At 34.8% G+C, this 18,727-nt stretch overlaps 1 protein-coding gene across 1 annotated transcript in view; it reads left to right on the top strand.

Annotated features, from left to right (window-relative positions):
• LOC150098007 (uncharacterized) overlaps window positions 1–18,727 on the top strand; it is a 134,116-nt gene that overhangs the window by 41,922 nt on the left and 73,467 nt on the right. The window contains exon 2 of the mRNA XM_090406389.1: window positions 1,073–1,131. Coding sequence (XP_090262515.1) covers window positions 1,073–1,131 — 59 coding nt within the window. The remainder of the gene's footprint in view (window positions 1–1,072; window positions 1,132–18,727) is intronic.

Raw genomic sequence — 18,727 nt, forward strand, 5'->3', positions numbered from 1 at the left:
ATTTTTAGCGCTCGGTCCGCCCTAGCACTACTTCGTTCATGTTGCGTTCACAGCAGCCGTGATTCCCGAGAGCTATAGGGTATTGCCACCTTATGTAACAGCTAATTCATAGGTAGTATAGAAATAGAAGACATGACCAACATAAATAAAAAATAAATTTTGATTAGGAAAATATTTTTGGAAAATTTTCTAGTTTTTTTTCTTTTTCTTTGGGGGTGCAGGGCCCCTTGGAATCCCTCTCTGGATGCGCCACTGGTTATACATAATCTGCACTGTTACTCCATTAGTATAGATCACATTATGAAGGAAAGTGACATTAAACCTGATATCAGAATTCTAGACGTTAATTTCGAATTCTAATATCTAATAAGCTGAAAAACTGCTGTGATTTTGGTATGGAAATCAGTAGTAAAAAGAAAAAGGCTGTGCGAATAGGCAGAAAAAAACTTTCAGCTATTTAGGGATAATGTTAAAGATGCCAAATCAAATATGAAAATTAACAACTGAATTAGCAAAGCTAGTATGGTAGGAAATCAACTGAATGAATTTTTATGGAATAAGAGAGAAATGAGTAAAAACACTAACTAAACTAGCAATATACAGTATTGAAACCAATTCTAACTTATGGATCTGAAAGCTGGTTTAAAAATAAAAAATTTGTTCAAATGCTGGGGACCACAGATATGAGAGTTGTGAGAAAGATCATCGAACTGAACAGGTGACACCAATGGCAGAATCTTATTTAAGAAAGGATGTTAGGAATGAATTTGACATTGCTAGCATTCAGGTGTGTGTGTGTGTGTAAGAACTAATGGTGGCAATAATGTTATTAACTTAGATACTTAAAGGAACTTACGTAGTGATACTGATTATACTAAAGATACGTAAAGATACTGATGTTATTTACAGATACTTAAATACTTTTTTACTTTTCTTTCTTTCTTTTTTATTGTAAGGAAAATTATAAAATTTTATATCATTATGTGTGCTTGCGTTACTTTGTTAAAATGCTTCCATTACATATTACGAAAATGAATTCCCAAAACACAGTTAGTTTTTATTTCATTTGCAGAAAATAACGCCACTATGAGAACATTGGCACTGGATTGTATTCACCTTCAGCCTCCTCTCGTAAGTGATTCCTTCTTTTATTTTACTAATTGTTTTTGACTCCTTAAATTGCTGGATTTATGTATCTTTTATTATACTTTATTTTTTTTCTTCATATCAAAATTCTAACAACAGAAAAATCAATACAGTGATTTTAAATTGTGTAACACTACATATTTTGGTGGGAAGTACACGAGTGCATTAAAGTTAATTAATTTGTAATATTAACCAATTTTCTGTAAACTTCACTCCTCGATCTTTTATGTTCAGCATCACCATGTTCGGTTATCCTCATTTTGAGATATTATTTCTCTATAAATATAAAGAGTACTAAGAAAGTATATCATTTGATTTCTTAATTTCATTATTTATTTTCTCAATAAACGTGTATGTTAAGTTCCGCTAGGTATCTTTTGAAAATTTAATAACATGATGTATTTTGCATGTGAACAAATGATGCCAACAACATGGCATTTTACTTACCTGTATCATTATATGAAATGAAGACCAACTTGTCAAGTGGCTGCGCGTAACATAACAGAATACTACACAAGCGCTATGAAAATGGGTTTATTAATTACAACCAAGCAACAAAGTTGATGTCAATATTCCAATAGCATAAAAAGTACGTTGTTTATATGAATCGCTGCAGGACATTCCTGATGTGTTCATTCTAACTGACCTAATGATTACGGCATGTCATTTATACGACAAGTCCAAAAATTTTGGAAACATTATTCATCACAAAAAAGAAAAAACTGAGACATCGATAATATTCCATTGGGCTTTGTTATGGTTTTATATTTTACCCACACTTTTTTTGGTTAATGCTGTTGTTTCTGTTCTATTTCGAATTTAACATATTATGATGATTTTTAAGTGTTAATAAAGGTGGAAGAGACGGGAGAGCAAGGGAAGATCTTGTTAATATCTCATATTGGTTGTCCCTAAGGTTATGATTTCTGCATATGAATGCAATACTGGTTGTTGGTAAAGTTCTGAATTTTAGGTAGGTGATGGATTTATGATTTTAGCAGGACTTTTTGTTGTTCAGAATCTGTTATATTACACTACATCTGAACAGCAACCAGAGATCAAGTACAACTTTATAGTTTGATACTGGAAAGAGCATTTGGTCTATGTGATTCGATTAACCATAAATGTCTGAAAAGGTCAGTCTGCTTAAACTCAATAAAAACACATTTCTGATTATGAAATTCTAATAAAGTAATCAGAGGTGTTTTTAGCTAGCTCCATCCAACTACACTGCAAGTGCAGCGGTAGCTTTGAGATGTGTTCCTCATTCACCAGTACAATTGACCTGATGCTTCAATTGCAGAGATGAGAGCAGTGTCAGCCAAGAAATTAGTACAGTATTTCTGTGAGGAATATTCCTAATATCTACTGTACAGTCCTTTGAGGATTATGGGATGAAAAAGAAGAATTGACCACTGATATCACAGTAGTAAGACTTAATAAATAAGATGTAGCAAGAATTAAATTATATTTTCATGGATACTGTAAATAAATTATATTTCCCTTTAGGGGCATTTCTATTATAAAGAATTTCAAAACTTAGATATTTAATTACAATATAATTAATTGAAAAATAATATTCTGAACCCCCCCCCAAAAAAAAAGCTTGAACAGCTTAAGCTGTGGTTGTAATTAAGCAAAATTCAAGAGAATATTTTACATTTTAGACCCGTGAATGAAAGGTTATGCGCAATAAGAATCAGAGCATTTTTTTAAATTTATGGATTATAAATCTTCATGCACCGACAGATGAAAAGGAAGATATGGGAAAAGGGGATCTCTTCTGCAAAATGAAGTGGTTGTATGATTCAGAACCATATCATGACACATAAAAATGATTTTTGAGGATTTTAGTGCCAAAGTTGTACAAGAAGACATGTATAATGGGACTGTTGTAAAACACAGTCTACATACACGTTCTAATGATAATGGGGAGAAACTGATAAAACTGATGTAAAAATATCATTATATCCTTACATGCTTTCCGCATAAAGATGTTCATAAAAGGACATGGATATCTCCAGATGGTAAGATATTTAATCGAATTGATCGTGTACTTATGGATAAAAGATCGGCATGAAGTATTATGGATGTAAGATCATAGGGAGGAACTTGCTGTGATTCAGGTAATTATATGGTCAAAATTTAATAAAGGTGCAGAATCTCAGGGGAGAAACAAGAAACAAATGGAAGATCATTAAAGTTTAACTCGCAAAATCTTGAAGAAACTGAAGTTAAAACCAACTTCAGAACAAAATTAAAGAAAAAAAAAAGTCAAAAGTATAGATTTTGAACAGGATACAGAAAGAAGTTGGATAGAAGAAACTCTGGGATACAAAGTAGGTAGAAGAAAAGCGACTGCTTTGATAAAGAATTTACTCAAGCAGGAATAAAAAGTAATTAAGCATAAAAAATGTACTGTAAGAATAAGTAGGATTAAGGCAGGAAAATATAGAGACCTAAGATGATAAGCAGATAAAATCTGTTGAATGAAGAAAAGATACAACCTTAATAATATGCAGAAATGATGCAGAACAGAACCATAAATAATGAACAAGGGCATTCTTAGATAATCTTAAAAAACAATTAAGCAAATTATTGGAGGATATAAGTCCTGTAAAATACATGGATTATGTTCCCTCCATCTGTAAATTACAGTTGGAGGGAACATTTACATGAATTGCTGAATAAGAACATTACCTCAAAATCATATACTAACTACTATTGAAAAAAATTACTCCGTACAGATCAAGGCAACAGATTAACGATATAATACATTCACTCAGAAACAAATTACCATGAAAAGTTAAAATCCCTACAGAATTACAGAAAGCAGGAGGAAAAAGACTAGAAGACAAAATACTCCTGTATGAATTGATTTTTAACCGTATGGAAGAAAGAGAAAATGCCAAAAGAATGGACAAAGAGCCTTATCTGCCCGATACATATGAAGAATAATAAAACCGTTTGTGGAAATTATAGAGTTATTTCTCTATTAGATAGAGCATACAAAATATTTACTTCTATTTTGAAGAATAGAAGATACTTGGTGTCTACTACGGAGATTTCAAGAAAGGCAAATTTTTACAATTGATCAGGTACACTATCTACCAATAATTGTCCTGACACCCCTGTTATTTGAAGTTATTGAACAGTCCAGGTTTGTTAATAACATAAAACCCGATGTACAGATTAGAAGGAAGCAGTATTTCATCATAGCAGTTGAATACAAGTGGTATGGTATCACGACGTGAGCTCAGTGACTTCGAGAGAGGTGTAATCGTGGGGTGTCACATTGGTGGAATGTCCATATGTGCCATTGCCTCTCAAATGGAGCATTGAAATCAACGGCAGGCGATGTGATCAACAAATGTAGACGTTCTAGCATCACTAGTACAGGATAACACCCAGCGTGACCGCCTTAATTGACTGACAGGGACAGGAGAGTGTTAAAACCGGTGACAGGCAAAATCTGGCTACAAACGGTACAGATCATCCGTGATGAGTTCCAGAGCACCAGTAACATTAATACTATGCAAAAAGAACTCTATTTACTGGGTTTCTACAGAAGAGCATCGGCACACAACCGGCACATCACAAAAACGAACAAAGCCGCTCGTCTGGTGCAAAGAGCGTATGAACTGGACGATTGACCAGTGGAAAACGGTACTCTAAAGCGATGAATCAAGGTTCACCTGTTTCTAATCTGATGGCAGGGCGTGGAAGCAGCCTGGTGAACACTTGTTACCACAGTGTATTGTACCCACAGTAAAGTTTGATGGTGGAGGGGCTAATACCACATATTAGGATTCGCCTTCTGGTATCAATTGTAAATTGCTAAAATGTCCGGGCAATAATTGGTAGACAGTGTATATAAACAATTATTAGAAACATTTTGGGAATTTGATGTAAATATTCACCATATTTTTGTTACTTTCCAACATGCATATCAAAATATTAACGGAGGAAAATTCATGAGTTTATGATAGACTTTGGAATACCAGATAAACCTAGTATTATAAGACTTAACAATGGAAATTTTAGAAGCATAGGTTAAAATACAAAATTAAAATACAAAATTATTTAACAGATCCTTTTCCAGTAACTAAAGGATTAAAACAAGGTAATAGTCTAATTCCAATACTTTTAATTTAACTTTGAAATACATTATCCGATCGTTGCCAATAGTACTAAAGACACACAATAAAAAAAAAATCAGTGCAGATTCTAGCATATGCATATGATTTTAAAATCATATAACCAAATAGAATGCATAAGAAATTTATTTAGAACTAGAAAAATCTGCGCAAGAGATAGGGGTAAAATTAAATTTTTAGCCCTATTTTTAAATTTAAAAAAAAAATAGGGCTTTAAAAAAATTAAAAAAAAAAAACATAAATAATGATTTTTACCAGGCAGAATGAGATACCAGTGTAAATGCGAACCTTGAAATAGACAAAGGGGAACAGCAAATTTTTGCAATCAATGATCACTTACCAACCAAATGTGATGGTGAAAGTACAAAATCGAAAAAAAAAAAAAACATAATCAGGCTTTCTGTTCTCCCCCAATGTGTACTCAGTTATGATCTTTACGGTTTACGGCAAGGGTGGAGAATTTGATTACAGTTTTACAGAATGTAAAACAAAAAAAGGAAAACTTAGAACAAGATGGATAAGCACCACTAGTCAACACCGTAACATCATAATCGTTGAGAAATAAAGTTTTCGACAGACAGAGTTAGTGGCAACAAATCCAAGAGGCCAAGTCTCAATTTGGGCAGCAGAACCATCAGAAGAAGAAGAGAATTTGATATGAAATGTGTAAGCAATACCAAAAGCAACTGCACTATGAGTTGCATTCAGATCCTATGAATTACAAAGGAGTTTAATTGTCAGATAGTATTAAAATTCACTATTATAGTAGCAGTAATAATTCTGTAGGGTGCCTCCTTCGTTTCAGTAATCCATGATTTTATGCAAGTTGAATGCTGGCAGTTGAACTGAGCTGACGAAACAGTGTTCCAAACCACACTTGAATGTTTACGCCGTCTTTATGGAAATTGTCTTTTATGCAATGTTTATATCCTGTGCTTAATGCAAGTTTGACTGTCTCAATGCAGCAATATGAAGAAGAAATGTCATAAAATGTTCATATTGCACCACGTTAATGAGTATCATTATGAAATGGCTAAAATATGAATGCTTACTGCTGTAACAATAGAATAATTTAATACCACAGGTGTGTCCAGATGTTTTCAATTTCCTCAGTTCTCTCTCTCTCTCTCTCTCTCTCTCTCTCATATACTCAAGGTTTCTGAGTGAAAGAGTTGTTATTCAGTACTGAGAGATGAGAGAAACCACATGAGAGGTGCTATTATCTATTGCCTACGAGGCACACAAGATGTAAGCATACTGGTTCTTCTTATACGAAACTAAAGTTTTATCCAATAAAAACAAAGTCACACAACCTTATACCGAAAGAGAATAATGCGTTTTACATGTTCTGCAGTCGTCTGTTAAAAAAAGTCTAAACTAAACTGGGTTATATCTGTACAGAGTGAGCTACAATAAATGTTCACAACATTAGACAGCTAATAGCAAAGAATTTGTTTGAGCAAAAAAAACTAGATAGGAACAAGGATTAGGTACAGGACGGTTATCGAACTCCCAACTATTGGCTCGTTCACTTTTCAAAACACTCATAAGGAGTTATTGTTGTTTTCTTTCCACCAGAAGATAAATCCATGTCGGCGGACTAAGGCATAACTACCAAATTACCCAAACCCATGTACGTGTAACTGCTTCAGAGCCAGTTAATTTTGATAAAGGGAAAGCTGGAGAGTCAGAAGAATATAAATTCATCACTACAGCTCCTAAGCTGAATGTGCTGAAGAAGAAAGAAAAACAAACACAGCTCATATTTTGCTTTTCTTCATTCTCAAGCAACGTTTTTATATCAAATAAAAGTAAATATTTCCTTTACTGCCATTTTATTTCCAAAAGAAATAAACAGAACTCTTTCGATTCAAAGATTTGGAAATCCGTAAGCAGTCGCTGTAAACGTTTTGTCCAGGAGTTGTTTGAGTTCATCTTTACCGACGATTTATAGACTTACGAGAGCACGTCTGAAAAATGTGACCATAGCAAATGTTTATCAGAATTATCATCATCATAATCAACAAGATTCGGTCCAATTCCCATAGGTGTCTGATGCCATCTTGACATGATTCTTCCATCGAATTCTATTTTGTGCAAGATGACTCAGTTTGTGTATAGAGTTTCCGCATGACATTTGATAATGTCATCCCCCATTCTCTGTTTGGTCTTCCTTTTTTTGTTCTTTCCTTCAATCATCCCAAGCAGCTGAATTTTTATTTTTCCCTCATTGTTCATTCTACATATATGGCCAAAGAGACGTAGTTCCCTTTTGATTATTTTCTGGATCAGGTTTTCTTTTGGTTGTATTCGTCTGTAGATTTCCTCATTGTTCACTTTCTGGATCCAGCTTATTCTCAAGACCATTCTATAGCACTTCCTCTCAAACGCTAATATCCTCCTTTCAGATTCTCTCAGGAGTACCCAGGCCTCACATCCATAGAATATGCTGCTGAAGATATAGGTTTCTACAATGTGCAGTTTAGTTTACATCTTTATAGCTCGGCTCTTCCATATTTTGTCCATGGCTTTCAAAATAGTTGTTTCTCCGGCTATTCTAATTTTTATCTCTTTTTTGGGATCCAAGTGATGCATCATGTGGCATCCAAGTTTCCACATTTTCTAGTTGAAATCTTTCTATCGTAACTCTGTTCAGTAGCTCCTGTTGGCCGAATATCATTCTTTTAGTTTTTTCAAAGTTGACATTTAGTCCATATCTTTTTCCTTCCGTATATAGTGTTTGCAATGCGTGTTCCAGCCTTGATGAGCCTTCTTCAATCAGGACGATCATCTGCAAAAGCAGAGGTAGTTTATTCTCATGCTATTTATTTGGTTTTATTTGGTTTTATCAGATTCCAAGACAGCCCATGTTATATTTTGGTCAATATTATCAAATGCTTTTTGGAAGTCCACGAAACAACTGTATATCTTTTTGTTCTTTCTTCGAGCTTTCTCTGCTATTAGTCTTAGTGCGAGTATTTGTTGCACTGTACTTCGATCTTTTCGAAATAAGGCTTGCTCATCAGGAAGATGTGCCTCCATATGACCCTTCAGGCATTCTGTTAGTATTTTCATCAGCACTTTGCCAAGATGACTCATTAATGCAATAGTTCTGCAATTGGTGCATTCTAACGAACTGCCTTTCTTATGAAGAACAACCAAGACCGATTTTTTCCACTCTTCGGGGGCATACCCTGATCTCCATTTTTCATTACGTAGCTTATGCATTTCTTTTACAACTGATTCTCCTCCATATTTTAGCATATTGCCTATTATGTTGTCATCTCCAGGACTCTTGTTGTTCTTGAGATGTTTTATAGCCTTAACCACCTCCTCTTCCAAGATGTCATTTTCAAAGATCTCTGCTGGTGGAGAGATTGCTTTTAGTTCTTTGATTACTTCTGTTGCAGTATTATTTGATTTTTATATAGTTCGCTGCAATATCTTGTCCATATGTGTATGAGTTCAGTCTTGTCCATCAATACTTTACCATCTTTATCTTTGACTGCTACTGATCTTGTTTGCCACTTCCTATTGACATTTCTTATAAGTTTGTAGACCTCTCTAGTTTTGTGTTCTCCATAGTACTGTTCAATTTCTTTGAACTGGTCCTCCAACCATTTGGTTTTATCAGATCTTGCTGCTTTCCGTACTTCATTGCATTTTTGACAGTATAACTCATCTGCTCCTCTGAATTATCTCTTTAAATTTTAGTTCTCTTTTCTCTTATACCAATTTTAGGGTTTCCTGAGTTGTCCATTTCTTTTTGATCTTTTCTCTTTCAGGAATTACTTCCTCTACTGCTTTTTTTAGCACTGTAGTCAATCGTTCTGCTTTTGTATTTATATTTTGTTTTTCACTTGGAGTCTTAAACTTAGTTTCCAATATGTTCTGATACGCTGTTCTTAGCCTGTCTTCATTTAGTTTTGTGATGTCTCTAACTTTTTGAAACTTTCCTTTGTGCTTCTGTTTCAGTTTTAGTCTTATATTCGCAATCACTAAGCTGTGGTCCGAATCAATATGAGCTCCTTGGAATGATCTGCACTGTTGAACTGAGGTTCTCCATTTCTGGGCTATTAATATAAGGTCGATCAAATTCCTGTGCTTGCCATCGAAGGAGCACCATGTCCATTTATGACAATCTTTTTGTTGGAATTTGGCATTGTAAATCATCAGGCTGTTATCCGTGGTAAATTCCTGAAGCATCTCTCCACCTTCATTTCTTTCCATATCCAAATTTTCCCATAACCTTTCCCATCCTGTGTTATTTTTTTGCCAATCTTTGTATCCTATCATTGCCTGCCAGGCCTTGTTACTTAGCAGGAAACCAACGGTCCTTCATGCTTACTTTCATTTCCTGACCAGAGAACTCTTCCACCATTTGATTCTCCTGACAATGTCCATCTCATTTTTGAAATATATCACATCTGTATTTCTTCATTTCTTCTTGAAGCAACTTCAATTTTCCAGTTGTCCACAGTGTACGGACATTCCATGTGCCAATTGATATTCCATCCTTTACAGGCCTGAGCTTGATTATCAGAATTAGGTTGCAACTTATGCCCAACTCTTCTTAGCTGCGCATATTTTGATCTGTTAAGTAGTAGCTATTCACCACCCCATCAGAGTTCACTTCCAAAGTCAGTCCGAGAACAATTTTCTTTCCTTTTCGTTTAATTCCTCTGATGTTGTCCTTTGGAATAATCTCCCTAATGCACTCTCTAAAGAGTATCTCAGTATTAACAAGTTTCTTCACTCTTTCTTCTCGTCGATTTTTTGGCTATCCAGTGTACTTTGTTAGAAAAATGAGCTCTCTCGATCGTGTGTGTTGGGGGAGGGGGGGAGGGAGGAGATTACATAAAAATCGCATAATCTTATAAATTATTAATATATGTGGTTCCTTCTTTAAAGTTCTGGTGTTTTATTTCACAGAATATTTCCTGTTTTCATAGAATATGTTTCCATTTTATAATTGATTTTTTTTTCTAGAAACACATTTCTTACATTAGAATCTTAATTTTGAGATGTCAAGCCGTAGAGATCTTTACTTATTGTTGGTTGTTTTGAATTGACACTTTATTTTTTGCTGAGGGAATTTCTTGATCATAATCTACATCTGTTTGTATTTTTGAACGGCCCTTTCTATTTTTGTTGACTGAGATATAATCAATGCATGTTTTGGGTTTGCCGCATGAAGTGTCTAAGTGTATTTGTGATTGACTCTATGAAGAAAAATATACATAGTCATAGTGTAACATTCTGATTTCACATCATTTAAGTATTGTTTAAATGCTTCCCATGCATTGTCGATATTATTTCCATCCAGCAACCGATCCCATTCCACTGAACTCAATAAACTCAGTTGGTCATAATTTCCTGCTTTGTAGTTCAGCATGTAATCTTTTCTGAATGGAACAATGAGTTCCGCATGATCACTCTCACCAACTGGAGGCAGAACAGTTACGTCTTAAACTGAAACGCCCTCTGACACTATAATCAAATCTAGCACTCTTTGACCTCGAGTTCCTTCTGTCACATGCTGCTTGAGGAAGTTGTCCCTCAACAGCTCAATAAATGCATTTTCATTCTTCTCATGAAATTCTACTGCTACTCAATCAATATTTGGATAATTAAATTCTCCCATTATGATTACTCTTTTCACGCTCACCTTTTCTATTTGGTGATGCATTTCTTCATCACTAGCAGCCGATCCACGAGGTCTGTAACAACACCCTACTGTGTAATTTGTCTTGTTAGATTCCACCTCACACATATGGCTTCTAACTCACTGCCACATGAAATATTGCTAGTAGTATTACTGCATTCATAGGTCTCAACTCTAACTGGATTTAAGTCATCCAATATCATTAGCAGCACACCCCCCTCCTCTTCTATCCATTCTATCCTTCCTAAAAATACTGTACCCATGACACTCGATACCAGTTAGTAGGTCTGATTCTGATAGCCAGGTCTCACTAATTCCTACAATCTGAGGTTGCAACATGATTAAGGTAACAAACAACAGACATATAGGGAAATAAATTTAAAACACTATGTTTATTTTTGAAGTAAAACTTTAATTCCAACATTCTAAAATGTTATTTTCCTTCATCGATAACATTGTCGAAGTCTATTTCATTACTCAGTTGCTGTTCTATAGATAGCATGGCAAGATTTCTTAAAAGCAATGTAAGGGTACGATCCGCCCGTGGCGGATCGCCCCCCCCCCCCTTAGTACACCACTGTCTCCATGCGAGTAATGTGGCGCATAAATTGTATTATCTTAACATATCTCAACAAACGATTTTTCTTTCGTTTTTAATCTTTGTGAGATTAATTTTGATATAATATTTTGATTAAATATGCTTACAGGACACATATTAACATTTTGCAACTCAATATCAACAGTACTCAGAGAAAAATGGATGAACTTAAATACATGCTTTACAAAAAAATATCCATATATTGTTTTTGTAAAGCTTGTCTACAAGACACGAAACTGTTCTTGTAGCTTGTCTACAAGAAACAAACAAGAAACTAAATCAGTAAAGCTGCAACAAAAAATCTGAACTTCAGCATCAAAGGATACACAGTTCTTAGGAAGGATAGAGAGAAAAGAGCAGGTGGCGGGCTTGCTATCCTTTTGAAGACCCCAGAAATCAAATTCAAAGAAATTACTCTAAATCAATATTTAAATAATAACAGTTCGACGGAAGCTCAAGCTGTTGAAATACATCTACCAAACCATTCTATTTCAAACACAAACGTCTACCAGACATCATTGAAAAGCTAAGCAAATCTCCAACTGATGCAACCATTATACTTGGTCTAAATCGGGCTCCCCCGATTTAGACCATAAATGTCAACAATTGGAAGACCTCTTTACAGATTTGGAACTCACAACAATTAACAATGGACAGAGCACCTATCTCTCTAAAACTACGGGAACTGAATCTGCTATTGACATCGCAGCTATTAATTATAGCATTGCATCAAGTGCACAATGGAACATTTTGGGAAATGCCATCAGTGACCACAGACCCATAATAACAACACTAAACTTCAAGATTGATCAAGAACAGCAAATCAAAAGGACATGGAACTTCAGAAAAGCCGCCTGAACAAGGTTTACTCAAACCTTGGAGAGCCCCTGTCAAGATGAACTTGTCTCTGGAAACCTCCACAGAAAATTACAAATCCTTACTTCACACATCAGTAAAGCTGCCAAAGCAACAATACCAAGAGGCAAGCGGAAAAATACCTGATTACCATACTGGAAAGATCGCAATATTGATTAAATGATTACAGAAAGAGACAATATCAACGAACAATTTAGAAGTAATAAAACTGATGAATACAGAAAGAAATTAATGGACATAACACACAAAATAGAGCAGGAAATTTGGAAGTGCAAACAAGAGAAATGCGCGGAGCTTTGCAGTAACCTGAGTCCAAGAAAAGACAGCCAACACTGGAGCATTATTAGAATCCTAGACAACAATATCAAAAAAGAGAACCAACAGAAAAGAAACTTCATCATAAATGCTGGGAAACAAGCTATTACAGATCAAGAAATTGCAAACACACCGGCAAAAACCTATTCAAACAACTCCAAACTTCAGTATAACAGAGAGGAAAAGACCCTCAATAAACTCACAAGTAAAATACTAAAACAAGCAAGAACATACCAAACTAATAATATCTTCTCCGAAGAATTTACACTAAGTGAACTAAATTCAATCGAGAAAACTGCACCTAATAAATCTCCTGGTAATGATCTTATCTTTGGTCATATGGTCAAACACTTTGGTAAAAATGTCAAAGAACAACTTCTGGACATTCTCAATACCTCTTGGCGAACAGGCAAACTTCCAAAAGAATGGAAAAAATCAGTTATTGTACCCATTCTGAAACCTGACAGAAATGCTGCAGAATGTCAAAGTTATAGACCTATCGCATTAACTAGCATACTTTGTAAAATTACTGAAAGAATCATACACTCCAGGATTATGCACTGGCTGATAAAAAATAAGAAACTCAACTACTACCAAACTGCCTATAGACCCCATCATTCGACAACAGATCAATCATTCCACTTCTGCCAAACAATAATAGACTCATTTCAGGAAAAACCAACAAAAAAGACAACTACCATATTCCTTGATATGACTGCTGCTTTCGATTGTGTTTGGATCAAAAAATTAATACAGACTGTACATGCTATTGGAATTAAAGGAAACGCTTTAATCTGGATTGCTGATTTCATTAGAGGAAGAAAGATCAAAGTCAGAATCAATGCAGCAATATCAAAAGAGCGGAGAACCTGTGCTGGTGTTCCCTGTGGCTCAGTATTCAGTCCCTTACTATTCCTTCTATATGTCAATAACATTCATCCCTATCTTACAGAAGAAACAAAAGTAACTGCTATGCAGATGATATAGCCATCTGGCACACTAGTGCTAAAATCAAAGAATCAGAAGAGATTCTAAACAAATCCATAGGAGGATTAGAAAAATGGTCAGATGAACTTAAACTCAAAATCAACCCAGACAAAACAAAACTAAGTACCTTTAGTACAGACAGGAAAAATAGACATTCCTACAATCCCAAAGTCACGATCAACAACAAGCTAATTGAAAAAGTCACAAATCCAAAATACCTTGGTAATACGCTTGATCAGGAATTACGTTTTTCACAACAGATCTCTAACACTTCCAACAGAGCTCTAAAAAAATTAAATATACTGAAAGGGGTTTCTGGAACAAATTGGGGAGCAAAGCCAAAAATCCTGACAACTACTTACACTACACTAATAAGGCCAATAATGGAATATGCAGCACCTACTGGTCACCTTCGGCCTCATCGATAAAGAAAAAATTAGACAAAATACAAGCAAAAGCATCTAAGATTATCATTGGTGCAGTCTCATCCACTAAGAACATCAGAGCTCAACAGGAATGTGGGCTTGACCTGCTGGAGGACAGACGAAAATTTCCCACCATAACATTCATAAATAATATCGGAAGCTACCAAAGCGACCATATCTCCCTGAAAACTTATGAACATTGGAACCAAAAATGCAGACTTCACAAATCATCAACTTTACAACATGATGACACTATCAGGAAAGAAATAGGTCTTGATCAGCTAAATGCCCACATAAACAAAGAACCTCTATTTTCCAGTCCTTTACCTTCAAATACCTCCATAAATCTAAACCTTACCAAACTCTGTACAAAAAAAGAACCAAAAGAAATGCTCAAAGAAAAGGCCTAAATACTACAACCTTCTTTCATCCTACAAACAGGTTATTTGTTATACTGATGGATCGTCTGACACCAATATGATTAATGGAGGCGATGTTGTTCTCCTTATACTGCTGAAAGGTGAAAAACTTTCAATAAAAGTTGTATGTGGGAAAATCGCTTCCAATTTTACCAGCGAACTCTATACAATAAATAAAGCACTAGAAGCCTACTTAAAACCATCATCATCTCAACAATCTGAAGGAATTATAATTTACAGTCACCCAAGATCAGCTATGGAGGCAATCAAAAATGGCAATACCAAGCTCACACAAGACATCCATAAACTCTTAAATCACCTAAAGTGTTTAGTAAAACGTTGCATTTTACAGTGGATTCCTGCTCATGTAGGCATTGATTACAATGAAGCAGCTGATAAATTAGCAAAAGAGGGCAGAGAACGCAACCAAGAAACTCACATAATAACTCTTGCTGATGACAATGCACTAGCAAAAGCTAAACTAATTCCACTGAAGTCAGTGATACAACATCAAATTTCCGAAATCAGTGCTGACAGAAAGACCTCCACCACGATAGCAAGACTACGAACAGGGCATTATAGAGGAATGAAGATCAATACAGATGACACGAGATCATATAGAAACTGCCCCAATACTGAACTGACATCCACTCACGTCTTTACCTGTCCAGCAATTACAGCAGATTTGCAAGAAATAGATCCTAATCCTGAACAACAGCTCTATACAAACAAAATTATCGACATAACCAAAGCAGTACAAGGAGCACACGGAAACATCTAAGACTCTTCAAAAGACAAGACAACGACAACAACATTAATTTTGATGATATAGGGGTAATTTCTATTACTGAATTTAAAAGCTGAATTTTTTAAATGATTGCTGTTCTTTCTCAATATACGTCATATTTTCTTTCTTAGCAAGATATTCTTTCATTCTGGATGTTAACATACTTATCATCTCTCCAGTGAGTCTCCGATCCACCTACTATACTCCACTTAATTTTCTTTTTAATTGTTCTTCTTCCAATTTAAGTTTTCCAGGTTTAAATAATATTCCGATATTAGCTGTTGATATATTTGTAGTGTTCTTTGCTGACCGCTTCTCATACTTCTCGTCTCCCTCTCTGTCCGACTTGCCACTTCTCTACTGCAGAGTCCATTAAGGATAGGGTCAGAACCTTGGCAGAGAAGGCAGATTCACACCGCTAGCCATCGAGTGCTCTAAAAGCATTTGGTAGGACAAGGGGACGATAAACGAATTTGGATACTCTGGTTCACCACTCCTATACACACCGAGCGAACCCCCTCTAGTCGCAAACTAGAGAAACTTTTTCTAGGCCTTTTTTCCAACCAATTCTCAAATTAGTCGATTTCTGGTACAGTCAGGTAAGGAGTTTGTCCTCCGGAAACACGGGAATTTAAACCCACTCCCATCGAAAAAAAATCAACTGTTAGAACTCACACTATTACATTAATACACTTTTTTTTAAATTTTGCATTTATTTTATGTTTAATGGCCAAACAATCTGAAATGATAACATCTATCGTTGAAATGATAACAATGACATTTATGTTTATCAAAAGGATTGGAAATAATAATAATTACCATCATTGTCGTAATAAAATTTAATGGATCGATTTCAAAAATTAGGGTTACAAGAGTTCTACTTATTCCTTTTGGGAAATAGCATTTTAATTTATTCAATTGGTTGAGTCTTTTCAACTTGACCGTTTCAATGGCATAACTAGACAAAAATGCATTATGTTTTCTCCATGTATGTGAAAAACGACTCTAGGTTCATCTGCTGCGATTACACTTGGTATCATTGAATAAGAATGCAATTGCAAAACATGCACTATACCTAATCATAATGTAATGATTATTTATAATGTAATCATAATGCAAGGTAATGGTCCTAAATTAATCATAAAAATTTTATGATCACATTAGGACCCTTACTTCTTGGCATATGAAATGTAGACATTTAAGTTTTTTTGTATAAATTATCTAACACAAACAGTCAGATTATAACCGAAATCATTCAAAAAAAATTGATAGATATTCTAAATACCAGCTCACATTAAATTCCATACAACCGATGTGCAGACAGCATATCAGTTTCTCACCACTCTCCTTAAACTATAATATTTGAAATGTGTCTGCATATTTGCGAAACGTTCCTCCAAAAAAAAAAGCTTAAAATATCTGCGTGTCTTGTGGCAATGTTATCCTATTATCATTTGCTTAAAGCCCAACTGTTTACTCAGTTTACTGAAATTCACGCGGTTTACCCTTCGGCCCTTGTACTTGAAGTCATTTTATCTCTTAGAATGGTCAAGGATGCAGCCACTTAACTAGTGTGTGTGTGTGTGTGTGTGTGTGTGTGTGTGTGTGTGTGTGTGTGTGTGTGTGTGTGTGTGTGTGTGTGTGTGTGTGTGTGTGTGTGTGTGTGTGTGTGTGTGTGTTTCAGAGGGAATTTGATTACTTTCTTCTGTTGGGTTCTGCATATTTCTCACTCTCCTTACACTATAATATTTGAAACCTCACTACTTTACTAATAGCTGCATCTGCAAGCTTAAATTCTGGTAAGTACTTAATGAGGAATAGAACAATACAGGTCATATGACATTATAGGTTCATTCAGTTTACTTTTTTTCGCTGGGGGAAGATGTCATAAGAAATTAAATAATATAAAATGAAGATTTTATATATTTTCTTACTTAAAATTTTGAATTTTGAGAAACAAATGCTGGCGAGCAATTAAATTTGCAATTAAGGGTCTGAGTATTGTCATCACCTTCTTGAACAATCATTGCCGTTCCATATTTCAGTAGTTCACATATAGACAGACATTCAAGGACTTTTATTTAAACGAAATGTTTCAAGAGGACGAAACATTTACAGAACTTCTATTATTTCCTTTTAGATTTATATGCCGTTTTAAAATAATTTTGTCAGAAATATTAATGAGTTTTTTTTAAACAATGTTAGTTCATAACCTAACCTAAGATACAGATGTTTCATCGTTGATCATTAAGTTGTATTTTCAGTATTTGGCTGGCGTTCTTTCAATCATGACATAAATTCAAATGACGAACTTTTTACCTTCTTCTTCCTCCTCTTTCTGTCCATTGGATGAGTACTTGTCTAACTAGCTGTTTGTTACAAACAACGAAATTATATCTTAAGTTGAATTAGGTTTGCAAATTATCACGTTAATGCTATAAAAGTATTATTTATTTATGGCAGTGTATTCTATCAGTATTTAGACTAGTACATTCTGCTCCATACGTTGATTACAATAATTTTTCATCACATTTCTATTCAAAATTCCATGATTAAATAGTGTTATTTGTTATTGTTAAATCAATCAAACTGCTTATCCTGCAATTCTCAAAGTATGGCACCACTATATCTGCATCACTGCTCGTTTAATATGTATATAGGGATGTTGGGGCTGAGAACTTTTCTAGATTTTTTTCGGAAAGTTCTAGAAAAAATGCTCATATGCTCATTAAACCAAGAAACAGAATGAGTATTGCTATCATTTAATAGGATAAAACGATCATTTGTATTATAAGTGATGATATCGTCCACTTTTAATGTATTTTTATATCATTATGATCATCAAGGTACACGCTAGAAGCCAAAGTTTCAATGCCAGTATGTCGGCTCTTTTGGTGGAGTGTGTAGCATGCTCGCTCTCCAGGTAGCAGTTCGAATTCCGAGTTCGTAGGGATGTTTGTGATATGTCTCTAGGTAGGCGATAAATTTCAGCTCCCAGTGTAAAACCAAAACCTGTTTATTTGAGGTTGAGGTGGTCGAAAAAGTTCCACTTTTGATTCATAAAGAAGGATTTTCAGATTATATATATCTTTGAGTTCATTATATATCTTATAATATATGATTATTTCATTATTTATATATCGTTATACGGTATCGAGCAAAAAAAAAAAATATGTAGTGAATTTCGATACCCCCCTTCGGTACATGCGCTATGAAATATGCCGTTCGACTGCATGCGCATTAGTATAAGTACACATGTAGGGTCTACGCCATGACATGTAACTTTAGCAATGGTGTTGACGTTCGAACAAAAGACGTTTATTGGTGAGCATTATTTTCCATCATACAGAGT

Source organism: Typopeltis vanoorti, chromosome 16 (assembly GCF_054136105.1).
Source record: "Typopeltis vanoorti isolate ZY-2024b chromosome 16, IOZ_Tvanoo_1.0, whole genome shotgun sequence".
Lineage (NCBI taxonomy): Eukaryota > Metazoa > Arthropoda > Arachnida > Uropygi > Thelyphonidae > Typopeltis > Typopeltis vanoorti.